Source organism: Ruditapes philippinarum, unplaced genomic scaffold, assembly GCF_026571515.1.
Source record: "Ruditapes philippinarum isolate M1 unplaced genomic scaffold, ASM2657151v2 ctg5914_1_1_1_1, whole genome shotgun sequence".
Classification (NCBI taxonomy): domain Eukaryota; kingdom Metazoa; phylum Mollusca; class Bivalvia; order Venerida; family Veneridae; genus Ruditapes; species Ruditapes philippinarum.
The window spans coordinates 7170-34793 of record NW_026864090.1 but is presented as its reverse complement, the minus strand read 5'-3'; the positions used below and the strand labels follow the sequence as shown (position 1 = coordinate 34793).

At 32.0% G+C, this 27624-nt stretch overlaps 1 protein-coding gene across 1 annotated transcript; it reads left to right on the top strand.

Moving 5' to 3' along the window:
- Positions 1-385: 385 nt before the first annotated feature.
- Positions 386-27510, top strand: LOC132724395 (transketolase-like). Its single transcript, XM_060709249.1, has 12 exons — positions 386-554; positions 3057-3174; positions 12854-12967; positions 14964-15061; positions 15383-15574; positions 16391-16518; positions 16936-17129; positions 18223-18336; positions 19109-19316; positions 19900-20114; positions 21605-21821; positions 24886-27510. Exons 1-12 carry the CDS (start codon positions 448-450, stop codon positions 25050-25052), a joined length of 1872 nt encoding a protein of 623 aa, XP_060565232.1. The 5' UTR covers positions 386-447; the 3' UTR covers positions 25053-27510.
- The last annotated feature ends 114 nt before the right edge of the window (positions 27511-27624 follow it).

Genomic DNA, 27624 nt, shown 5'->3' with positions numbered 1-27624 from the left:
ATTCTTTATCGATTTTTACACCTCATATAAACACTGTTGGAGTTAAAAAATAGTCGCCAGATTTTGTAGCCAAAATGCAAAAATAATCGCCAATCTTATAAAATAATCGCAAATGGCGACTATGGCGACTGACAGCGCGAGCCCTGCATTAAGCATAACTATTTAACGAAAGAAAACTAAAATGATATAAAGTATTCTATTTTAGAATTAAAAGTGAAAAAAATATATCCGGCTATATTCGACCGAATTTACTTGTGGTGGCAGTGGTTACTGTACTGATCATGGGAAGTAACCGCTGCGAGGAGTTTGATTTCCCCTAAACAGTGAAGAGAAATATTTAGTGGCGTTCAATCTTGAAAATTTACGGAAATGGCCGAAAAGTTGCGATTGACTACAAACTCGGATTTAGTGTTCGTCCATTCGCCCTTTACCTGCAAGTGAGAAAACATGACGGATTATCATCGCCCAGATTCTAAAACAATGCAGTCCCTGAGGGACATGGCAAATCAGCTGAGAATTGATAGTATTAATGCCACACAGGCAAGCAATTCAGGGTAAGTGTCATGTAATACTTTTCGAGAAATTGCACGCCGAATTTTATCTTAAAATTTGCGCTGATGTAAAAATCTCCACGTTAAAATGATCCCAAATAAAATAAAATCTTAAGGTATCTCAGTTTATTTCTATTTAACCAAAATGATGCACAAATCAATTTGATACTCATAATTGTTTATAAAAATATATTCAATTTAAATCAACAAATTTACGCATTTTGTATGTAAAACGTAATGAAATTATACTTTGAATAAGTAAAATGCTTAGAAAAATAATCTAGAGGACATGTACTGATACTCCAGAGCTATCTAGACTGACTACAAATTAATATGAAAAAGGCAAAGCCTTAAAGCGAGCTCAATTTCCTTTTACCGTAAGATAGTTTAAAACAATCATTCATTTTTATTTTACATTTTCCGTTTTAAAATTGTCATTCGATATTTTATATACTGCTTCCGTTTATTCTGGTTCCTCCTTTCTATTATGGTTCCTCCTTTCTATTAAGGTTCCTATATAAGTGCGCAGGACACTAGGCTACGCTTCCGTTTTCAATCAGAGTACATCGGCTTTCATCCTTATCTTGTAATTCGAAAAGTTGTGATGTGTCCAATTTGGTTCTTCAGACGAAAGTTTTCAAAACCATCACTTAGCAGGTACTTGCGTTACCGTAAAGCTTGCTGTGCGAGCAGGCCCAACGGGCCAGCTCGTCAAGCTCGCTAAAAAGGTTACAAGTTAAAAAGGTTTCCAGGGGGGTTAAAAAAATTTAAAGATATTTGATTAATACTCTCACCTCATATTTCAAAGTTACCCATAATTCCGAGTTATTTACCGATTGACACTTTCTGAGCTAGCAGACGGCAGGATATTTTTATCAGTGGAATTGCAAGTAAAGATAACCGTTTGCTTATCTCAAAGTATAAATCGTAATGTAAAATGGTCTGAATTGTGGTAGTTTTAACTGTAAATTTAAATACCTTTAGTGCCAAATGATGTGTTGAAATATATACCGAGACCAAGCTAAAAACACAAGCTTTTCATTCATAATTGGTGTAATAAATTTTAAAACAAGACATTTAGTCACCCCAAACTAGCGGTTAAAAAATGGCTAAATTTTTATTGTTTTAGCATTAGAGATATCGATTACACTCGAAGATAAGGGAAACAACTCCTATGTTTTCACTCGATATATGTCGGTTATTTTTGTACTTCATATAGAGACTGTCAATGGGTGTATTAATACATTTACACTTTCACCTGGACATATTCCTGAAGTGTACACAATTTGATAAACAAATTAATCGCGACGGACCTTTCACATCTGGGCTGTTTATGTAATTTATGCGGCCGTTTATTGAGTGAACTAGTTGTCAGATATTTTTATCTTTAGTTGGTGCCAGTAAAATTAGCCAATTAAAGATTTTATGTGCCAGAATTAATATATAGTCACATTTGACCCCATTGGGGAGCGACAGCTGGAACCATGCGTGACCCTCCTTACCTCAAAAATTACTTGCATACCAATACCCTGAGGGCAGGAATAAATGTAAGGCACTTGTAAGAAAAATCATGTTAAAAGAAGTTAATTGCTTTGATTGAATGATAAGGTTATAGATAAAAGAGTGTAAAGTTAAAAGATGAAAACATACTACTAGAAAATCTATCTTTATTTTAAGGACGTTTTCGGAAATTTTCATATACACATAACGGCAAAATTTAAACTGTTTAATATTATTTCTTTAAATTTGGTATGTTGTTAGAATATGATAACAGAAACATTTTAAGAGGAAAAATGATTGGGGTCACCATTCTCATTTTGTAAAGATAGCAGTCTCATTATTTTTTTATTAACAGGTACAAATGTATTTCACAAACTGATTCCTGTATAATATGTCTGTATTGTGTGAACTGTATTGTCTTGTATATTGTTTGGCAATACATAGCTCTACTAATTATCCAAACCTTTGCTTGTCCCATATGCTGGCATTTTTGGCCATTCTAAGTGCTTTCATTTAGAGTTGAAAATATCACCTACAATTTCGCTGTTAAAACAGGACCGCATGATTATTTAATTATTGACCCTGCAGTTTAGGAAAAGTTGGAAAATAAAAAATTGGCTTATTTCCCATGGCCATGATATCCCAAATATTGGGCTAACAATTGATTGTTGCGCTATGACTCAGAATTAAAATGATTTGAAATGGCATAATGCTATTTAATATCACATAAACTGTGGCGCAGAAGTGTAATAAAGCCATTTAATAAAACAATATTACACTAGTGTAATAACACTTTGACTCCTCGACCCCTATTGTCATGATGTCATTTGCGTTATATATATAAAAACATAGCGTTTACGGTTTAAGGGCGCTAATGTTAGTGTTACATTATAGACGCATCATTGAAAAATGCCTCTTTAATAGTTTACCGTTATTATTTTATACATGTATATGTGATAAATAGAATATTTTATGTGTATGAATTGGATATTTATTCCATTGCAGACATCCAACATCATGTGCTTCAGCTGCTGAGATAATGTCTGTACTGTTCTTTAATGTAATGCGCTATAGTAAAGAATTCCCAAGAGACCCAAGAAGTGACAGATTTGTGATGTCTAAGGTAAGGCCATCCTTAAAAAAATGTTTGTTTGCAGTAACGCGACCGACTCACAAAATTTGCCCCTACTCAAAATTTTTTTTCATGGTCTGGATAAAAAAATTTTTTTTTGGAATCAGAAAATTGTGTCTTGTGCTTTGTTTTCGTTCTTTTAAAGGTTAATAGAAGAAATAAAATGTAGGTCTTATTAAATTAGAATTCAGTTATCAATTTATTAATTGTTACCAGATTATCAAAGCATATTTTGTCCAGCATTTTGAAATTCGATGTTTATTTGGGAGTACAGTTCAATAAAAAAAAAAAAATCGACCTACCTACCCACCTTGAAAATTCTGGGTCGGGTTACTGCAAACAAACATTTTTTTAAGGATGGCCTAACGTCATTTTTGTATCTCTGTCTGTGTAACAGTTTTAGTTTAAGGCCTTAAATAAAATGAGCAGTGTCATTACAAAACCAACATAGTGCATTTGCGACCACCAGCATGGATCCATACCAGTCTGGGCATCCCCATAGTCTGGTCAGGATCCATGCTGTTCGCTTACTAACTCTATAACAAGTAGAGGAACTGATAGCGAACAGCATGGATCCTGATCAGACTTTGTGGATGCGCAGGCTGATCTGGATCCATGCTGGTAGCAAACCCATTATGTTGGTTTTGTCATGGCACGGCTCAAATATTGTTTGTTTCCTCTCCCTCTACCTACCCACAAAAAATTACAGCAACTCACAAAATTTCATTGCTGAAGAAATTTTTTTAATTTTTTTACTAAACATGGGGCCAAAGAGAATCATATCTTTATATCTGTCTCAAGTTTTTTTAATTGTAAATGTACACACTGGGATATACAATAAATGTTGATTAAAACTAAAAATATACTTTTAATCTTTAAACAGATGCTAAATATTCCCAATTTATTTCAACTCCATATAATTTTGATAGAAAAAAAAACATTTTGGGATAGTAAAAAAATTTTTTATCAACCTACCTACCCAGAGTACCCAAACTGGCATGGGTTTGCGGGGGGAAACAAAGAATAATTTTTAACATGTGTTATATTTACCTTGCTCTGACAACAGAATTTTTGCAAAAAGAACAATAATGGGGATAGGTTTTTATTGGAGACAATTATTGATATTACTTTTCTGCAGTAAAAATCTTTGAACCAGTCTGTAAAGTGAAATGCTGATATAGCTTATTCTATATATCAACAATTTTGTCCGATTTCTTGATTAAATTTAGTATTGTAATTAGTATTGAAATAGTTCATATTCAGTATAATTGAAAGTGACCTTCCTGATAAATCTATAAATAGCCAGCTATTTTTATTGAAGTAGTTCAAACATAGTAGTATATAATGTAGAATTTTATTTAACTAATCTATCCTTTAATTTAATAGTGAAAGTTGGCACTTTTTTGAAAATTAAACACTTAAAGCTGGTTGAGAACGGAAAGTAATAAACTTTTGCCACCAGTATAGAGATAAGCCTTTCCTGCAGTCAAACCAGACTCTATAGTGTTGGCAGACTCAACTTTAGATTTACATCATTCTTGATTCCCCTGCCATAATTTAAAATGAACAGTTAGCAGGATATGTCTGATAAAAAATTTCAGCAGGATATAGCGTGAGGTTAACATTCCCAAATTGGTTAGCCGTTACTTATGACATAGCTATCATAAAGTGGCTGTAGACAAAAATGACTTTCTCAATTGCATTTGGGGCTGCCTGTAAACTTAGAAAACACTCTTTGTTAAATAATATAACGCCAAAAATGACCCCCATGTATATGTTAGTGTACTTGTTCATTCGTTTTCTGTTCTATAAAATTAGAAATATCGACGGAGCGATAGTCACTGGGAATGTTTTTAATTTTTGTAGAACATAATATATTTGTTGGTGAAATTACTATCACTTGTGTTTACTTTATTATGTCATTTATGCAAATGACTATTACGAATGTGGTTCTAATATTGAAGCACTATGAAAAATAGATGACGACTATGAAAGGAATTTGATATAGTATCGACTTTTGCTCTTCTATGAAAATTAACATTAAATAATTGTTAAGAAATACAGCATTTACATCGGTTGACAAATAAAGCTTGACACTAAAAGTTCATAATGGACTGTCTCAGAAATCCTGTAAAATGTATGAGTTCATGCAATCTGGATGATTTTGCCGCATTTTCTGTCCAGTTTTTAAAAAAGTTTAAACCCTTAAAACATCAAATTGGACATCTCCAAAACTATTTAACATGATTGTGTATCATAACAAACAGTACTAAGTAAATAAAGGTAGCTTTTATAACATACAACATGTAGGCACTTTGAAAAATTAAAAAAAGTTTATTAAACTATTATTTTCTACTCAAATCATGAAAAATACTTACAACTGTGGAATTTTAGCTGATTTTTTTCTATTCATTCTAAACGTAAAGTACGTTTTAAATAATTATGATCAGAGATTGAAGTAGGATTGAATTGACTTAACCCACTTTTATGCTGCTATAACTGTTTACATTTGAGAAGATGTTGACCCCTCGGGTAAGATTGTCACTGTTACTGAAAAGTGATATTAGGTGATATTGCCTCAGCTTTGTTTAAGAAGATTGATTTAAGCCTTGACAATTATTATTTATCTTGTAATTATTTTACTTCAATATGATTGTGTGTATTTTTAGAATGTCATTGATAGTTTGGTGCAAATATCATAAAGTAAAAACTCCAGTTAAACTGACTAAGATATATACAAAATACTTTTTAAATTAGTAAAATTGACAGACATTAAACCACTTGCCCCTCTGACCGCTGTGGGTTTGAATTATATAATTTTTTAGAGTCATATAAAAAGAATTTTCATAAAATTTATTTTTGTCAATACTTATGATGTTTGGATGATGTTTAAGGGTTTTGGGTTGTAGGGGGGGAAGGGGGGTATGGGTGAAAGGGTTTAAAAGGGCCCAAAGAAAGGGGTTTTCCCCCCTGTGTTTAAACTAAAATCGGTAAAAATTGTCCATAATTACTTTTTAAAAAGACAATTTTTTAAATTTTTTTAAATTTTTAATGCAACATTTCCCCCATGCTAATTTTTATGAAAGTTTTTAAAAATTTTATTTAAAAAAAAAAATTTTGCGAAGGGGAAAAAGAAAAAAAAATTTATACAATAAAAAGTCCCATGAAATATAACCAATAAATTTTTAAGAATATGAAAAGATACCCTTCTGGGCACTAAAGTGAAATATGGTGGTGGTTACTGAAAAAATCAATGAAAAAATCACAGGAAAAACCTTTAAAATTTAAATTTTGAATCTTTTTAATTCTTTTTACTTTTTTTTAAACCCCTAAGTAATTTTTCCCTCAAGCCCTGTTTTTTTCTTTAAATATTTAGTCTCGTCTGGAGCCTGGTGCAGCTTTAAAATAAATTGATAAAGCTGTAAGTCCATGTAAGTAAGTGTTTAAAACTAAGTACAGGAATGCTCTAAAATGTCTAAAGTATTATATAAGAGATTTACTGCCCTCTTTCTAGTTAAATACTGATGTATTTTCTTATTAAAAACTTGCAGATGCTTGTTAGTGGAATTCTGAAGTATTAAAGAAAACAAAACCCCTTACTTCTATGCTAACAGAAATTATGGTGATAAATTGTAAGCTCAGTTATATTTACTCAAATCTTACAAAATGTCACTTGGATATATATATATACTCATACATACTGGTCATAATTGTTATCATGAAGTTTGATACTAAGTAAATTGGTTGACACATCTGAATGATTTGGAGCTTTATAATATCACACTACAAAAAGTGTATACATGTCTGATGATCAACTATCTAAATAAAATAAAAACATTAATCTCTCAATGAAGATTTAAACTTGAATACACATTCTTAATTCTAGCAACTTTTGGGGTTATTCGCACATTACATCACATTACATGTAATTTATAACTTGAATATTGGGTCTTTTTACTTCTTAAAATGTTATTTCATTTTTTTCAAGTTTGATTTTCTTGAAATATTTTGGCTCATCTAGTGGCATGCAGCTTTAAAATGCCTTTGTCCTTTTATATAGAGTGACTTCCCTTTTGTAACTGCATTCATAGTGAAGACAAAAGATATTTGGTTATCTTCTGGTACAGCAGAAGACACCAAATAGTTTACACAGAACTTGGCAGAAGATGTGTTTTCTCAATAATCTCTTTTGACCTCAGATTATATATATTGAAATTGTTTGACAACTAAAATTTTCCCCGGACTGTTAAAACTAAAGTGTCAGTAATCAAGGTTGCTTATACCAGGCTGAAATAGTTAAGTTCCCTTGATTGAAATTGAATTGAAGGGTAAAATGACAAAGAATAGGCAAAATTTACTCACATCATGGACTTACAAAAGCTATATATTATATTACGAGAAAAACAAACATTTTTTTGTTAAATAAAGAATGAAACTTTATTTGTTTTATGTGAAAATTAGGCCAGTAAATGTTCAGGAAATGAAGAAAAAGCACAATGTTGACTTAATTGATAAGAATCAATCTGTTACAGATTTATCAAATCAAGCTTTAAGTGAAAAAAACTAATATTGAGTAATAATAATGGAAACTTAATATGTTGATATAAACATAAATTAGAGGAATATAGGCAATATTCTTTGTCATTATGTGATTGAATTGAAATTTGTTGATCGATACTTTAAACTGACTATGGTCAATCTAGTTAAACTACATGTATTGTTTCATCGTAGAAGTATAATGAAGAAGTAACAGCTTTGAAAATCGTGAATATCCTGATATGGATCACAAAATGAATATCATTGAATATCGCTATATCGATATTCATCATCCGATACAATATTGATACACACTTTCAAATATCGATACAAGCTATCATTTATTTATTTCTGTTAGTAAATACATTTGTATATACCCCTCAATATTGCCTCATAAGAGAAGTCACTTTTTTCCAGTTTTCTAGGCTAACTTGAACTTTAAACTCTGTTTTCAAATGTCAGTGACAAAAATAACAGAACAAAGAAACTTTCTGTTAGTTTGTAGTATTTGTAGTCTAATACAAGCAAGCATAGCTCCATGATCCCACTTTAAAACACACATTTCCATGTTTTTCATTGTATCTTATGTTAAAGTCGATGCATCGGTATATCGTCGATATTTGTCTACAAAATTGTCCATCAATGACAGCCCTACACCTGGCACAGATTATCCATTGTCTGGGTGAGAGAAGCTCAAAATAGATTTCAAAAGTGAAAACTTCAGAAAATCTGTTGTAGAGATTTGGAAGACTAAAAGCTTAGATTGTTGGTATTTGGCATAACCCAGTGCACTTCAGTTTGTTCAAGAGTAACAAAATATTTGACCCTCAGTCCTTGGGGGCATGAATGGCCTCACTCTAGTGGTTGTTTGTGTATAAAATACCTTGTTTGAAACCACAAATGATAGAGCCTTAGAAACATGATGTATTGTTAAAGTCATCTCAAGTCAAAATACACATGTAATACAGATTTGTGTTGTTTTTAGCTCGACTATACGAAGTATATGGAGAGCTGTCCTACTCGCCCCGGCGTCGGCGTCCGCGTCCAGATTTTAGATTAAAGTTTTGGTGCAGTAAAATATTTTTCACTATAACTTTGTCATTTCTTAAGGTATCAACTTCAAACTTCAAATATATGTTCCTTATCATCAACCACATCTTATGTGACAAGGTTCATAACTCTAGCACCAATATTTTCAGATTTATCTCCCCTTGAACTTAGAATTTTTCTTAAAAGATACTATTTTTTACTGATACTTCTTTATTTCTAAAGGGATCAACCTCATACTTCAAATATATGTACCTTATCATCATCCCCCATCTTATGTGACAAGGGTCATAACTCTAGCACCAATATTTTCAGATTTATCTCCCCTTGAACTTAGAATTTTCCTCAAAAAATACTATTTCTTACTGTTTCTTCTTTATTTCTTAAGGGATCAACCTCAATACTTCAAATATATTTACATTATCATCATTCCCCATCTTATGTGACAATGTTCATAACTCTAGCACCAATTATTTTTTAGATTTATCTCCCTTTGAAAACTTAGAATTTTCCATACAAAAATATTATTTTTTTACTGTAACTTATTTATTTCTAAAGGGATCAACTTCATACTTCAAATATATTTACTTTATCATCATCCACATCTTATGTGACAAGGTTTCATAACTCTAGCACCAATATCGCAAGAATTATCTCCCCATAAACTTAGATTTATTTACTAGGAAAAATGTTATTTTTTTATTTTAACTTTTTTATTTTAAAGGTATCTACCTCAAACTTCAAATACTTATTCCTTTATAATATTTACATTTTATGTGACAATGTTCATAACTCTTGAAGCAATATTTACAGATTTCTTCCCTTTGAACTTAGGATTTCTTTAAGAAATATAATAACTTCTTTTATTTTTTAAGATTTTTCTACTTCAAATTTCAAATATTATTTTTTACATTACAAAAAATGTTTTTGTGCAAGGTCCAAATTTCTTGCATGATTTTTCAGAATTATTCCCCTTGCTCTTGGAATTTATTTAAAAAATTGTTATTTTTTTTTACTATAATTTTTAATATTTTAATTTTACTTTAATTTTGATTTTTTTTTCATAGTTTTTTTCCTTTTTTACTGCTTTCCAGCATTTATTAGTCGAGTTTCCCGCTGTCCCTTTTGGGGACATTTTTGTTTTTTTTCCTTTTTTTTTTAATTTATTTAAAAAAAAATTTTTTAAAACCCATGATCTTTTGGGAATTTCTAAATTTGGACTTTTTCCAGTTTTCCTTTTAATGGACAGGGCCCAAATTACCCAATTTTTGGGGTAAATTTCAAGAAAAAATTTTTAAAAAATTTTTACATAGAGATTGGAATGTACAAAACTGGCCTGGTGACAAAGTCTAATCAGTACCTGTGAGCAGGGTTAAAATATTGTTAAAGCTGAATGCCTCCCCAAGAGCCAAAATATTTCAAGAAAATCCAACTTGAGAAAAATGTACTTAAGATTTAAGAAAATAAAAAATAGTCAGAATTCTTATTCAAAAAATAATTATTATTATTTACATGTTATATGCAATTTACGACTGTTTTTGCAGTTACAAATTTATCTGCATATTTCTACTCCTTTATTCATGAAGTAAGGTCAGTTTTGCATATTCTGACCTAATTTTGGTTATTTTTGCAGATTTTAAGTGCAGTTTGCAATATGTAAATTACTTTTTTCAATATTTTCCTTTTTTGCTGCATTTTGAAAAGCATTTTGCTGTAAAAGTGTGCATCTTAATTCATAGTTTGTTAATAATAAAGCATCTAAGGACATTTTAAATTCGACATGTAAAACAGGAGGTAAAATTCATAAGGTTAAAATTGATTAAAATCTTAATTTTAAAATTACTTTGGTACATGCAAACATGATAATGATTTCTGTGTCAGATAGAGATGTTCAACATTTTGATCTCTTTATAAAATGTAGTTTAATGGAAATAGCTGATTTGTAAAATCTTCAGCTTAAACACAAAAAATTGAAAACATCAAAAGAATCTGATTTGAGTTAAAGGTTCATGCCTGTATTGATGTATTGAAAATAAGACGACAAAACTATCAGAAAAATGCAACATTTAAATCATGTTTATAAATTAAGTAATTAAATCTAACAAAATCACTTTAACTTTAATTTTCATAGTTTTACTCATAATATAATTATATTGATTTTAAGAATAGTTGCTATAAATGATAATTGTTGTGTTATGTATTAACTATTTGCCTGACTATTATGACTCTGGTTGATAACTTTATAATAAATGTCCCATAAAAATGTCAAGAATCAGGAGACATTCTGCTTCTGTTTGTTTTATTGGGTTTTACATCACACCAACATAGTATATGAGGAAGTTCCAGCTTTCCTGGTGGATGAAGATCTCAGGTGCCCTTCCGTGCATTATTTCAGGCACAAAAGGGCACCTGTGTAGAACCATCAACGTTCTGTAAGCTAGCTGGATAGCAACCTCACATGAAAGAATTCAAAGTCCCTGTAGGGATTAGACCTTAACCACTCGGCCACAGACGCCCCTACATTCTGCTTTTAAATCAAGTAAAATATTTATAATGAATATTTGATGTAAATTCATTGTTCAAATTTCATACATGTACATGGGAAAGTACAAGACAGAAGTTGTCAAACAGAAAATATGTACCGGTATAATAATCAGAACACCTTATCCTTTCATATGTAAAGACATACCTTTACAGGTGTTTTAAGCTTAGAGGTTATAATTTACAAGGATCTGTTACATGTAGGATGTTCATTTTTCTTACCTGGATATATTTCATATCCTGTTGAAGTGTTCATGTAAAATAAAGTTTTGTTAAAAAACGAAAACTTTGAAAGATTTTAATTGTTGTCCTACAAATATGTTTGGTAATAAGACACCAATATCCTGGTTCAACTTAAAGAACAGATACTAGTATATGATATATCATCAGAGATTTCTGTAATATCATTACAGTGTGTGGGTGTTATTTAACTTACTATGAAAGAGATTCTCTGTATATTGTATTTTAGTGACGGCAATTTGTCTCCAGATTCATACTAATTGTCAAAAAAAAATTGAAATTTATTTTAAAGTGAAATGTAAATTAATCGAGGGCTTAGAGTTAAACTGGTCCGTCTTTATACAGAAATAAAAGTTGAGAGAGACCAGTTTCAGTGACTCTAAACCCTTGTGTTGTCAAGTGAAAAAAGAAAGGATTTTACATTACAATCTATATAAACTGCTAAAAGCAGATCAGAATATGCAAAAATATCCTTTATTGCATAATACTACAAAATTGGTCATCATTATTGCACATGACATGTAAATTATTGTTTGAATATTTTTACTTTTCTTAAAATCTTAGTACATTTTTCTCAAGTTTGATTTTTAAAAAAATATTTTGGCTGATCTGGAGGTATGAAACCTAAAAATAAACACATATCCTGATATGGACCACGAAATGTCAATATCCTGATATGGACCACAAAATGTCAATATCCTGATATGGACCACAAAATGTAATATCCTGATTAATATAATAATGGACCACAAAATGAATATCCTGATATGGGCCACAAAATGTCAATATCCTGATATGGACAACAAAATAAATATTGACTAAGGTTCATTTCATTTGTGGCTAATTTTAATTGAAAAGTGAAATAGTTTATTACATTTGTTGATCTTTTTCCTTCTTTCTCTATGTAAAATTTCCCCTCTGCCTCTAAAAAAATGGGGGGGGGGGGTGAATTCTCAAAAATATGAGTGAATCCCCCCATCCCCCCTCCTAGAATAGACGTTTGATACAGCTGAAACCTGGTGGCAACACGAATTTCTGAAAGAGAACTTCACCAAAAAATGACATATCATAAATAGGCCTTTGTGAAGGAAATATAAAAAAGGTAAAATAGCAGTTTATTAACACAATTAGAAAAAAACTCACCTGTCCCCATTCAGTTCCATTATATTACCATTCACATGGACTCATTGCAAATCCACTGCCTTTTTTAACTGAGGTAAATTTTGGTGATCCATATTAAGGTTCTTTCCCTGTAAAAATGACAGATCATGATATAAGTATATAATTTGTATATATATTTTTTCAGGGACATGCAGCCCCTATTTTGTATGCAGCATGGGCGGAGGCTGGATTGTTCCCTCGAGAGGATCTGTTGAACCTGAGAAAGTTATCATCAGATCTTGAAGGTCACCCTACTCCTGTAAGTCATGTACTAAATTATATTAGCGATACTCTCAGTCTGACAACCTCTTACATTATATGATATTTAAACACATTAAAAAGTAATGATTCATAGCCCAGCACTGTTATATATAGTACAAAATTTACTGTAATTATAACATCCAGACAAATTTGTATAAAATTAAAAAAAATAGATATAATTAAACATTGTTAGTGTTGACATGAGTATCAGAATTTATTAAATGCAGATTTTTTCATTTTTTATACGCCCGTTTGAAAAACGGGACGTATTATGGGAACGCCCCTGGCGGGCGGGCGGGCGGCGTCCAATTTTGTCCGGAGCATATCTCCTACATGTATGGAGGGATTTTAATGAAACTTCATAGAAATGTTCACCACTATGAGGAGCAGTGTCGCGCACATGAACCAGGTCTCTAGGTCAAAGGTCAAGGTCACACTTAGAGCTCATTGAAAAATGCTTGTCCGGAGCAAAACTTCCACATGTATAGAGGGATTTCAATATTACTTGGCACAAATGTTCACCATTGTTAGGCGGTCCTTGCGGCCAAGGTCAAGGTCACACATAGAGGTCAAAGTTCAGATAAAAATATGAAGATGTGTATATGGACCATTTAGTCATCATTTATTGAGGGATTGTAACACAAATGGTCTTATCAAGACTATGGCTGTGATACATATAATTTAGGTCAATATATACAAGGTCAAGGTCGCTAAAGATGATGAATTATCCAGATTTTGTTCGGAGCATATCTCCTACACGCATGGAGGGATTTTAATAATACTTTATGGAAATGTTCACCACCATGATATGTATTGCTCCATGCATGATCCAGGTCTCCAGGTTAAAGGTCAAGGTCACACTTAGAGCTCATTGAAAAACGTTTGTCCGGAGCAAAACTTCTACATTCATAGGAGGATTTCAATATAACTTGGCACAATTATTCACCATTGTGAGGCTGAGTGTCGCACGCAAAGTTCAGATCCCTGTGACCAAAGTCAAGGTTACACATAGAGGTCAAAGTTCAGATAAAAATTTGAAGATGTGTATAGGGACCATTTAGTCATCATTTATTGATGGATTGTAGCACAAATGGTAACTATCGTGACTACAGGTATGACACATTTAATTTAGGTTAATATTTGCAAGGTCAAGGTCACTGGAGATGATTAAATATCCAGATGTTGTCCGGAGCATATTTTCTACATGCATGGAGGAATTTTAATGGTACTTTATAGAATTGTTCACCACCATGAGACGTAGTGCCCTGCACATGAACCAAGTCTTGAGGTCAAAGGTGAAGGTCACAGTTAGAGCTCATAGAAAAACGCTTGTCTGGAGCAAAACTTCTACATGCATAGAGGGATTTCAATATAATACGGCACAAATGTTCATCATTGTGAGGCTGAGTGCCATGCATAAAATTCAGGTCCCTGCGACCAAGGTCAAGGTCACACATCCTGTGCATATCTTCCCTACTGATTTGTTTTAAGGTTCATTTAACAACACAGTGCCAACAATAAAAACTTGCTTGCTAGATAACACTTATCCATAATGCCCCCATCTCCATCTAAAGCTTTCGTAAACGGGCGTATTTTGTGACTATGGCACCCTTGGTGACTGTTTGTTAATGTAGGACTGTTGAATATTTTTGCAGGTGGGAGAGAAGTGTCCAAAATAGTTCAGAAGATATGTGTGAATAAAAAACAAAGAAATACACTCCTGCTGTGAGTTATTCATTAATTGGGTGTCTAGGCTGAAAAGTTTTGTACTGTTAACCCTTAAACAGCTGGCATAGAAAGTGGTGAACCTTTGTCACCAGCAGAGTGCGACGTGAGCCTGCTTTGTTATAAAACTGTTGGTATCTGACCACTGGTATCATAATGCTGGATCCTCTCAAAGTTTATTACAGAATGTTCCCAAGCTGGAAAAATCTATGTATGACTTAAACTGTATTATTGTCACATGTAATATGTATTGTTGTTTTTATTTACAGAGGTTGAATTTCATAGATGTTGCAACAGGTTCTCTAGGTCAGGGCCTCAGTGTTGCCGCAGGAATGGCCTATACCGGGAAATATTTTGACAAATCTGAGTAAGTGAATGTTGTGTCCATCCTCTAAATATTTAAATAAAATTGAAAATAATGCTTTGAATCAATAGTATGTTATAAATCCATTATAATCACACAAGTGAAAAAAAACCCATAAAATGTAATGCTTGCCTATTGTGGTAAACATAAATTATGATTGTATGCGGTTTTACCTAGTTGTATTTTTTTGTGCCAATTCTAATGCATGTAATTAGTGCCTTGATTTTGGCCTATTTTTTAAAGCTCGAAAGTAGCCAGTTATGTGGCGTGACTAAATAAAACTCAACAATAATATTGATAATCATGATTTTTGTATATTTACAGTTACCGTGTATACTGTCTGGTAGGAGATGGAGAAAGTGCTGAAGGGTCTATCTGGGAGGCCCTGTCCTTTGCCAGTCATTATAAACTAGATAATCTAGTGGCTGTATTTGATGTGAACAGACTAGGACAGAGTGATCCTGCCATGTTACAACATGATATGGGTGTATATGAAGCCAGGTTGAAGGCATTTGGGTGAGTTATAGTAATGCTGTGTTTTTTTCTTGTTTTATCTTTTTTGAAAGAATAATTATGATTAATTTGAAGAAAAGAGTAGTGATAAATATGTTGATGTAAGTTTGTCAACAGCACAGTCAATTAATACACTTTACTGAGTTTCTGTTGATTATTTCTCATACAAACATGGAAACATTCCAGCTAGCTTAGAGAAAATGTTCTATGTTACATTCAGGTGCTTTATCTAAGCCTAAAATACATCATAAATCACAAAGTTGCTATTTGAATGCCTTTAACTTATATATCAAAGATCTACAAATAATCGTATAACAAGTATTTTCTGACATAGAAATATATTTTATATTCTGACCTTTGGATCTTTGTAACCATAGTAATTTTATTGTAACTGGTTAAATAATTTCATAGACCATTACTTATTCTTGTTAAAAACTGAAAAGTTATTTTGTCTATAACCCTTATCACACTAAATATCATAAATAGACTTGCCCATCTTTTAATCTGGACCAAACCATTTATCACTTTTAGGGAAAATTTCAAAATATAAATTGATAATTAGTTTTATACAAAAATCTCACTTGAACGAAATTTTGGTTACTAATTTATGTTTGACATTTCGCGTAACTTTAATTATTTATTGAATTCCTTTATGAATATGTACAAGAGTGAGTTATAGTAGCTGGTCTATGTCTTGTATCAAAATCATACAGTGATAAATTACTATTATAAATGTATATAATGTTACGATATTTTTCTAGATTGTATTAGAAATTGGAGATAAAATATGATTATTTATGATAATTATTCCTTCCTCAGATGGAACACGTACGTTGTTGATGGCCATGATGTGGAGACACTGTGTAAAACATTCCATGATGCAACAACTTGTAAAGACAAGCCAACTTGTATCCTAGCTAAAACATTCAAAGGAAAAGGATGCCCAGGTAATAACTTCCCCATACTTTAAATCTTGTGAAAATTGAACTTTAGTGAAAATTCAATGATTTTTTTGCAGTTGTTTTCCCCCTTGTATTGTACTCTCTAAAAAATTAAGATTAGTAGATGGTTTACTTATTTTAGAGCTTTATTGAATAATTAATGGAAAGGAAACACGCCTTTATTTCTTTATATTACTATAAAAAACAACTATGAACAGGATTTCATAAAGTATCGAATTTTGTTCTTCTATGAAAATAAACACAGAGAATTTTTAATAAATACAGCGTTTTAATTGGATGACAAATAAAGGTTGACACTAAATTTCTTTTGTGTCTGCTCATCAATGAAATGATTTAAATGAAAAATACTACCGACCAGCATTGTTCTTATATTTTGTATGTCACTTCTTTACTGACTTTCAGAAATTGAGGATTTGATGAATTGGCACGGGAAGCCACTTGGAGCTAAGGCTGATAAAGTTATAAATGAAATACAAAAGAACATGAAGAGTCAGTCTATGTCGTTACGACCACAGGCCATAACAGCTTCCGTACCAGATGTTGATATTACCAACATAAAGTTGGCAGATCCGCTAAAATATGAAATGGGACAACAGGTAATGTTAATGAACGTCTCATTTAGAAACTTGATACTGATCTTTTTGTTTAAACATATCTATTCTCAGATTCATATGCTGGACTAAAATGCTTACTTGTTCTCAGCTTAATTTTATTTGCCCATATAAAAAAACAAAACAAGGTTTAACAAATTGTTTACAAAAGTAAAAATCAGACCTTGTTGAAATAATCTGCTAGTTTTATACAGCAATAAATTATGCCGGACATACCATCCTTGCAGAACCAATTACAGTCAAAGAAGAACTATTTATATCACATGTGTTCTCTTGATTTTATATTTATTGTGTGTTTTTTTATTCAAACACTTCTGATTCTTTTGGTGTTTCATATGGCTTTAAAAAAGCCTGATCCAACAACAAAATTGTACAGTTTTACTGAATTGATCTTAAACAATTTTACAATCAAAACTAAATGCCCATGCATATACTTACTTAAGCTCTGAGGGATTGCCTCAATATGATTGATCAGGGATCTTGATGTCTGGTAGCAGGTGTTTTCAGGGGCCTCCCATAGGGACTGAAATTAGTAAATGTAAAATTTCATGACAAAACATGACATGATGAAATGTTCCAAATTGGTAAAAGATAGAAATACAGTATGATGTTCTCTTTTCTTACTTACAAAGTCAATGGACAAGTCTGGTAAAATCTACTTGTCCAGCGACAATATGTCCTGAGTTGGACATTAATTGTGCCTAACCCTGTACCTATCACTATTCACTTATTACAATGAAATGTTTTTATTCAAACTGAAAAATGGACAAGTCCATGAAAGATATTTACCATGGTAAGGTTGAGATGTGGAAAGTAATGAATTAATTCAAGTATAGCTAGTCAAATATACATGTATACGATCATTTTGGAAAACAACGCATTTAATTTTGTCATCTTAGTGCAGTAACGGGTTAAGTCCTTCTAAATTTGATAGGATTTAACCAGTTATTACACTAAGGTGACATTATTTTCCCCAGACCTGTCTGAGGAAGGGAAAGTAGATACTGGGTGTATATACTCATATATATATACATGAATGGACAATTTGGAATAATAAATTAATATTTGTACATTTCAGGTTGCCACTAGGTTAGCATATGGAGAGGCTTTGGCGAGTCTTGGTAAAAATAATCCAAGAGTTGTAGCATTAGATGGTGATACAAAAAACTCCACATTCTCTGACAAGTTCCGGGTAAGCTGAATCATGTAAATCAATAAAATGAGTCGCGTCATGACAAAACCAGCATAATGGGTTTGCGACCAGCATGGATCCAGATCAGCCTGCGCTTCCGTGCAGTCTGATCAGGATCCATGCTGTTTGCTTTCAATTTCTATAACAAGTAGAGACACCAATAGCAAACAGCATGGATCATGATTAGAATGCGCGGATGCCCAGGCTGGTCTGGATCTATGGCAAACACATTTTGTTGGTTTTGTCGTGACGTGGCTTTAACAAATAGATTGCTAGGTCACCTTTTAGGTCAAATAATTAGTTTATCTGACTATGGTATTTTCAAATAAGGACCAAGATGCATTGTATTGTAAAAGTAGGGATTGATGAATAAAGATGATGTTTTCATTAATGTCATTATCACTTTTTGAAGTCACACTTGTAGTTCAGTTTACAGTTATTTTTGCAAAGATGTTTTTGATGGTCTCATGTGAATTTTAAGCACAAAAGCATATTACGCATCAGAATTGAATACTTTTTTCTTTTTTAGAAAGGGCAAACATGCATTTATTATTGTTTAGACAAGGGATTTCAATTATTTTTTTTATGTGAATCACTAGAAGTTGATGTGAAATAGTTTTGTCATAAAAGTAGCAAACAATAATAAAGTGGTATTTTTGACTTCCATACAAAATAATATATAAAAATAGTCAGAAAACATAATATATCAAATAAATCAAATATATCAATGTATAAAAAAGTCAGATTTCCAGACAGCGTATTTTCTGTACAGGTTGCCCACCCAGATCGCTATATCGAGTGCTACATTGCCGAGCAGAACCTTGTTGGTGTAGGTATTGGGTGTGCTACCAGAGACAGGAATGTAGTATTCTGTAGCACCTTTGCTGCGTTCTTCTCCCGCGCGTTTGATCAGATCAGAATGGGAGCCATCTCACAGACCAATGCCAACTTTGCTGGTTCCCATGCTGGTATATCTATAGGTAAGGGGACAGTCCTGATGGTTCAACTTTTAAAATACATTTTGTATTCTTAATCAGATGTATAATTATGGAATTATAAAAAATCTAGTATTCTTTCCTTGCATTTGAATGTGTTTTGAATTACAGAGGAAAGCTCTTTGATTAAGTTATTTGTTAATAAAAGTGTTTCTAACTAAACACAAAGTTTAACAATTTTACAAATAGTTGATCAATGGAACCTGATAAAAAGGGTTTCATCAAATTTGCTGATTGTTGGAACATTACACCCAGTAATTAAGATACACTCGGAAATATACATGAATGTATAAAGATTTAGGTAAAGTGCTTCAAAATAAAGCAGCTCAGCCCTAAACTAATTACAAGGTGAACAGTAGGATAAAATTCAATGAAAATATTTCATTAGATCAATATTGCAAAACTGATTGTAACATGTAGAGACTCGGCTAGATGTGATTATGATTAAGAATATGATTATATAGCTTTTGAAATTTCTTTAGACTTGAATATATTTGGCCAGCTATAGCTTTAACCCTTAAAACACAAAGCCAATTTCCTACTAAATTTAACTATTATGATAATACAGGTGAAGATGGACCATCTCAGATGGCTTTGGAAGATCTGTCTATGTTTAGAAGTATTCCTGGATCTACAGTGTTCTATCCCAGTGATGCTGTGTCTACACAGAGAGCTGTAGAGCTGGCAGCCAACACTAAGGGAGTGTGCTTTATTAGAACCAGTCGACCAAATGTCCCCGTTATCTACAGCAATGATGAAGTATTTGAGGCTGGAAAAGCCAAGGTAAGCTTTTTATAGAGTCAAATAATGTTACCAGTCCACAATATACTGTTATTTTGTGAAGGAAGGAATTATATTTATTATATTGATAAGGAAAGCTTTCAAATTAAGGACAATTCCAAATAAAAAGTTGGGCAAGTTACTCAAATTCACTAATAGTAATAGATGAAGTAATCAATGAATAATGAATGTTTGCTGATTTGTTAAATTATGTCAGTCAGTTAATAATATTTATCTTATATAGCCAGGGGTTCTATGATATTACAGTACTTAACATTTTTTGAAAATTATTCAAATATAAATATCATACATGAATGGGATTTTTCTTCTATTTAATTAATGATTTTTTCCAAAAACATTTGTCAAAAGAATTATTTAAAAATATCTAATTATAATGTTATTTTGAACTATTCGCAATGTCTGCCATTTTGGGTAATTGCAGAGGAGGTTACTATGGTATCACGGTAATCCCTAAAAATGCAAGTATGGACGGATAGATGGGTCTAAATCTTCAAGTTAACTATATGAAAAGACAATATGTCAGTTTATGTGATTATAACATATTTTAATAGACAGTGTAAAAACAATTAAAGGAAATAGTAGTTAAATATGAAAATATTATAAAATTGTTTTCTTGCCACGAATACATTCATTATTCAGAAAAATAAAATCATTGGCTGAGTGTGCCAGTTTTAAAAATATTAGCATCATTATGTGTTGCTTTTACTAGCAGTCACAGAAAATGTAAATACCGTGATATCATAGAATCCGTGATATCACAGGAACTGAGTATACATCAAGTTTTATTTTTACCTATTTGTCATTGAATATGCTACACAAAATTGTACAAGGTTGTCATTATGAAAATTTTTACATATTTTGATAATGCTTAATATATATTTCAATTTATATCTTTGTTACTTATTCAATGTTAAAGGCACATTATACCTCAGACACGAATTAAAACTTCATTCTCTAAAACAGAAATTTTAGAAATTAGATAATAGTTTAATGGCATGTTAGATGCTTATCACCAGATGAAAGTAGTGTTGGATGGGAAATTATGAGTTATATAAAAGAAGCACAATTTAAACAAAGTAGTATGTTGACTTCCACACAAAATGCTAAATCACTGTAACTGCACTTAATGCCAAAAAGCAATAAAAGAAAAAATTGTCTCAGGTAATTGGTCAATGAGTTAGTTTTTAAAAATTATAACAGGACACCAAAAATAAAATGCTTTTGAAAAGAAAAAGCTTTCTGGGGCCTAACAGACTTTTATTAAGTAGATTTATATTGCACAGTCACAGAAAATATGTTTTTATATATCATAATTGTAAAAGACATGATTTAGTGTCAGTACTATGAACATTATTGCAAACTTCTCTTGAGTAGTTACTTTATAGAAATTTTTACATACATGTTCTTGAAAATCATCGTGTTAATTTCAGTTTTATTTTTATATATAAATTTGTAATGTTATTCATTTATAGGTGGTAAGAAAAAGTGACAAAGATCAGGTTACAGTTATTGGTTGCTGTGTGACTCTAAAAGAGGCCATGCTAGCTGCAGATAAACTAGCTATAGATGGTGTCAACATCAGAATCATCGATCCATTTACATTGAAACCATTTGATAAAGATACTGTACTAGCTAATGCACGTGAAACTGGAGGTAAAATAATTACTGTGGAGGACCATTATTCAGAGGGTAAGTGCATTTACTGTACAGGGCACTCGATTGGCCATTTTTGGGGCCGAATATCGGCCCCATTCCGCTTTCAAAATCATATGTTTTTTTCCCCTATTTCAGTAAAAAATTCCCCTCAAAAAAAAAAAAAAAGAAAAAAATTTTAGTGTTAGGCCTAATGTTTGATATTAAAGAAAAAGGTGATGTTGTGATTTCAAAAAAATAAAATATATTTCTGTTTAACTTTCAATGGATTGAAAACTAAAATACAATTGTCAACAACGCTGTATGTTAAAACTGAAAGTAGCAGGAAGTGAGAAATGTACAGAAGGGAGGTAACTCCCGTAAAATTATTTGTAAAATTAATGTGGCAGATAATCATAGTAGAAGTTTTCCTTATATTCAATTTGTTTAGAAAAGACGTACATTGTCATTCTTCTGCTAGAAAATAAACAAAACCATTTTAATATCTGTCAGTTGTTGTTGGAAAAAACTTATTTCTCCCTTTCTATTTGCTGTTTTGTACTCAAATATTTTCGTACCAAAATTTTCGTACCCTGAGTTTTACAGTTACAGACAATTTCCTCTGAAACCAATACCTTTCTTAGAAAAGGCATAAAACTTTCTTGTTTACTTTTAGTTAATTCTTATTTCAGTTCTCATTGTAATAATTGTTACATTCTAAAAAACAGGCTAAAATATGTAGAAAATAGATAAGAACTGACCAGTGCTGCAGATTGCAAAATAGTGTGATACATTTTTAACATTAAAAATAAGAAAACATTTATGACTAAAATAGGAAATAATTTTGCTGTGTTTTCAACATACCCTTGCCTAGGAAAGTCTGCCTCTCCAGAGCTTGTTGCACTGAATCAATATTTTTTGTACAAGTTTTTTTTTAAAAAAACAACAACAAAAGCAACTGTCAGTTTGAATTTTTTATCATAAACAAAAATGCAATATGCTTGTTATAGATTTTAATTTACCCCTTATGTTTTTCAGAATTTGCATTTTACCCCTCACTCTAGAATTCGAGGGGTATAAAACCATTGGCCAAAAACATGTATCTGAAGCTCTGATTGATGTCTGAGTCAGTCAAATGCAATAAGAAAACAATAAAGATTACAGTGAGATAGCCTACATCAAGAACAACTTCATGTTATATGTTTTATTTGATAGGTCTATAGTAATAAATATAGGAAATAGTGCCAAGAGTTAGTGTAAAACTTAAATTTAAAGAACTCATATATGGCTTAAAATTCCCCTTTTTGTCTTAAAATGTCGCAAAATTCCCCTTCCTGAGGGTATGGGTACCTGTCCCCAAAAGTTGTCTAGTGCCCTGCTGTATTGCTTAAAAGAAAAAAGAATATCAAGTATCAAAGCCCTTTATTCTGAAAGGATTTCTATTGAGGTCCAAATGCCTAAAAACATGAATTTTGAAATCCACTGGAAGATTGGAAATTGGGGAAAAATGCAAAAGGTAATGAAGAAATATACATTTGTACTTGGAATTAAATTGAAATCAAATGTAAAAGATAATGAAGAAATAAAGTCCACTTGTACAATTTGCACAATTAAAATATTGATATACATGTATATTCTGAAAAAATGATCTGAGATTATTTAATTGAAATTACTAGTTCAGATCAAATTTGACTTTTTAGGAGATGTCTATTGCCAAGTGGTTAAGGCCCTTTACTTCAGACCACTTCCCTCTCACCACTGTAGGTTTGAGTTGCCCAAATGTCATCGGATTTTACAAGTCGGAAAACTATCCATCTAGCTGATAAATGTCACACAGTTTGTGCCTGAAATAATGTACAGAGGGGCAACTGAGGTCTTCCTCCACAAGTATAGCTGGAATGTCGCCATATAATCTAAACTGTGTTGGTGTGATGTAAAACCCCATTCCCACCCCCACCATCCTCCTCCTCCCCCCCCCCCTTCGAAAAAAAAAAAAAAAAACAACAAAAAAATTGGGTTCAGACTATGGATATTTCAACATTGTTTAGGTGATATCTGTAGTTTATCACAATGAATGTAAATTAATAGCATAAAATAACTGGCATAAAGTAAATAGCATAGAATTTATTCTATTAATGAAATAATTGTCATTTTTGTGTCGCCTCTACGGAGTAGTGGCGACATATAGGGATCACTTCACCGTCGTCCGTCTGTCTGTCCGTCCGTCCATCACAAAACTTGTCCGGACTACTCCTCATGAACTACTGGTGCGATTTCATCCAAACTTTACAGGAATGATCAGTACCAAGTCTAGTTGTGCATATTGTCAGCATTTTCCGGTTCAATGATTTTTGTCAAAGTTATGGCCCTTTAATAATTTTTAATTTTAAAGTTTGTCCGGACTACTTCTCTTATACCACTAATGCAATGTCAATGAAACTTTACAGGATTGATCTGTAGCTCAAGTCCTTGCGCATGTTGCACGGGTTTTCCGCTTGAATGATTTTTGGCCGAGTTATGGCCCTTTAATAAAATTTAAAAAAGGTTTCTTTTTCTGTGTGTTGCCAGATACACAAAAGCTTGTCCGGACTACTCCTCATAAACTACTGGTGCAATTTCATCCAAACTTTACAGGAATGATCAGTACCAAGTCTAGTTGTGCATATTGTCAGCATTTTCCGGTTCAATGATTTTTGTTTGAGTTATGGCCCTTTAATAATTTTTATTTTTAAAGTTTGTCCGGACTACTTCTCTTATACCACTAATGCAATTTCAATGAAACTTTACAGGATTGATCTGTAGCTCAAGTCCTTGCGCATGTTGCACGGGTTTTCCGGTTGAATGATTTTTGGCCGAGTTATGGCCCTTTGATAAAAAGGTGTTTTTTTCTGTGTGTTGCCAGATACACAAAAGCTTTTCCGGACTACTCCTCATAAACTACTGGTGCAATTTTATCCAAACTTTACAGGAATGATCAGTACCAAGTCTAGTTGTGCACTGTCCGTCTGTCTGTCCGTCTGTCACAAAATTTGTCCCAACATGAAATTGGCCATCATGAGGCGACACATGTGATTACTGATCGCTCTTGTTTATTGTGAAAGTTTATTTTTTTGTATTTCAGGAGGTCTTGGAGATACAGTGGCTGGTGCCCTCTGTGAAGAGGAAGATATAACCATCAGGAAGTTGGCCGTGACAGAAATACCACGTAGCGGGAAACCAGCAGAACTGATGGAAAAATATGGAATCAGTGCCAACTGTATTGTTAAAGCTGTGAACCAGGCTCTATGATCATAGATTGAAAACATTAAACCAGTCTATAGTGGCGGAAATAACAAAAATACAATAATTGTTCCAAATTTCAGGCATTAATTAGACATAACTTTAGGTTTATTATTAGAATTTCTAGCATCGAATGTCAAGGCTGTAACAGCTCTTTTGTTATTGTAATAGTTTTTAAAGAAACCTGGACAAAAATTGTTTCCAATTGTTTTGGGTTAAACCAAATAGTTGTGAATTAATAAGCAATAAAAGCAACAATTCCTTGTTTTTATGCCCCCGGGCATATAGTAATTGAACCGTCCGTCTGTCCGTACGAGGTTAACCTAGAACGGCAAGTTGGATTTTTCTTAAGTTCTACCTGTACCAATGGGTTCTAAGTTTACACACTTACTAATCAATACAAAGTTCGTGATCTGGGCAAGTTTCATAACTCTGGCTTTCATATTTACCAAGTTATTGCCCTTTTCAGCTCTTAGAAAATGAATAATGGTTAACCTAAAACGGCAAGTTGGAAATATCTTAAGTTCTATCTATACTAATGGCTTTATAATTAGCACACTTACTTATCAATACAAAGCACATGATATTGCCAAGTTATATAACTGTGTCATCCATATTTCCCAGTTATTTCCCTTTTTTCACTTTGAAAATAGGGCCTTGTCTGGTTAACCTATTTCGGCAAGTTGGATTTATCTTAAATTTCTCCTAATTGCTTAATTTCTTTACTGATATCTTTCATATTTAGTAGGTGGATACCTTTGATGGTTCTCTAATTTTTTTGGAGTAAGCGGTCTCTAGGGTCAATGTCAAGGTCACTGGTTTAAAAAATAAATATAAACATTTTTGCTCATACAGCTTTTATTTTTTAGATGATGTCTTAGTTTAATACAAACACCTCCTTCTTTGGGTGTAGTATTGGGTCATTCGGGTCAAGGTCAATGTTACCAATGTCAAGGTCACCAATGTTAAAAATAGATTTTTACATTTTTACAGGTGTATTGACCTTATTCTATAGACAGATGTTATTTATAATTGATAGAAACATAAACTTTGATGGAGTTAGTGGTCAGTTGGGTCAAGGTCACCAGTGCTAAAAATAGATTTTTACACATTTGCTCATACAGCCTTTATTAAGTGACAGATATATTTTATATTTGGTAGGAAGATAACTTGCATGGTATTCATCCTTTTGATTGTGGTTGGGATCAGTGGGTCAAGGTCACTTGTGCTAAAAATAGATTTTTACACTTTTGCCCATACAGCTTTTATTTATTGACAGTTGTATTTCATATTTGGTAGGAAGATAACTTGCATGGTATTCTTCCTTTGATGGAGTAAGGGGTCAGTTGGGTCAAGGTCACAAGTGCTAAAAATAGATTTTTACACTTTTGCCTATACAGCCTTTATTTATTGCCAGATGTATTTCATATTTGGTAGGAAGATAACTTACATGGTATTCTTCTTTTGGATAGAGTTAGGGGTCAGTTTGGTTAAGGTCACCAGTGCTAAAAATAGATTTTTACACTTTTGCCCATACAGTCTTTATTTAATGACAGATGTATTTCATATTTGGTAGGAAGATAACTTGCATGAAGTTGAATATTTTTCATCTTCACAAGTCAGAGCAATGACTTGGCAACTTATATTTTTCACAATTACAAAATGCCATGACTTTGTCAAGCTATAAAACTTGTGTTTACAATTTTTTGGAGATTTTTCTGTCCATAAGTGAGTGAATGGGTAAACATTTTTTGAAGTATTGCTACTGACAAGAATCTGAGACGGGGGCATTTGTGTTTAACAAACACGTTCTTGTTAATTTCTCTTATTGATTTTACTGTATCTGGTATATAGCTAATATTTGCTGTAGTGCTTTTCGATAACATGTTGTTTTTGTATTGAGCTTTTTTTTCTACCATTTATAAAGGTATTATAAACAGATTTCTGTATTGTTACAAGTTTTTGGTGCACTTATTTTTAATACATGTAAGTCTTTTGTAGTATTTTGCATTGTTGAATTGATAGATGTTTATTAGCCATGGCTAGAATGAAAATACAATCATTTACTTGTTAGGTGTATAAATCTTGCTGTAAATGTTTTTTTGTTTTCAGATAGAATACTATATTATGGTAAAACTTGTTCATGAAATTAGTTCCCACTAACAGTGGAATGAATAAATCCATTATTGATCATAATTGTATGATGAAATAAAGAAAAAAATATATTTTGATTTAAAGGAAATTAAATAGTAAAAGTTTGTTGGTACTTTGTTGTAAAGTTTAATTTATATAAAATATTTCAAACAAAATATTTAGCTGTTACAAGAATGATCCTTAAGTTGAATTTTTTTAACATTGTCAATAACAATTTTAGATATTCATTTGCCTCGTATTTATATGAGGTATGGTTTTTTGAATGTCATATTAATGTTTTGAAGGACAAACATCTAATAAATGTAACCTCATAGTTTTGTGTTTAAATTTTACTTTTAGCTCACCTGTCACAAAGTGACATGGTGAGCTTTTTCGTCCGGGTAAACTTTTACTATTAACGACATCTCCTCATAAACCACTAAGCCAA

Coding starts and splice junctions, on each gene's coding strand:
- LOC132724395 (XM_060709249.1), top strand. CDS start 448: ATGACGGATTATCATCGCCCAGATTCTAAAACAATGCAGTCCCTGAGG. Junction 15,575..16,390: donor GCCAGGTTGAAGGCATTTGG/GTGAGTTATAGT, acceptor TTCCTTCCTCAG/ATGGAACACGTACGTTGTTG. Junction 19,317..19,899: donor CCATGCTGGTATATCTATAG/GTAAGGGGACAG, acceptor ATGATAATACAG/GTGAAGATGGACCATCTCAG.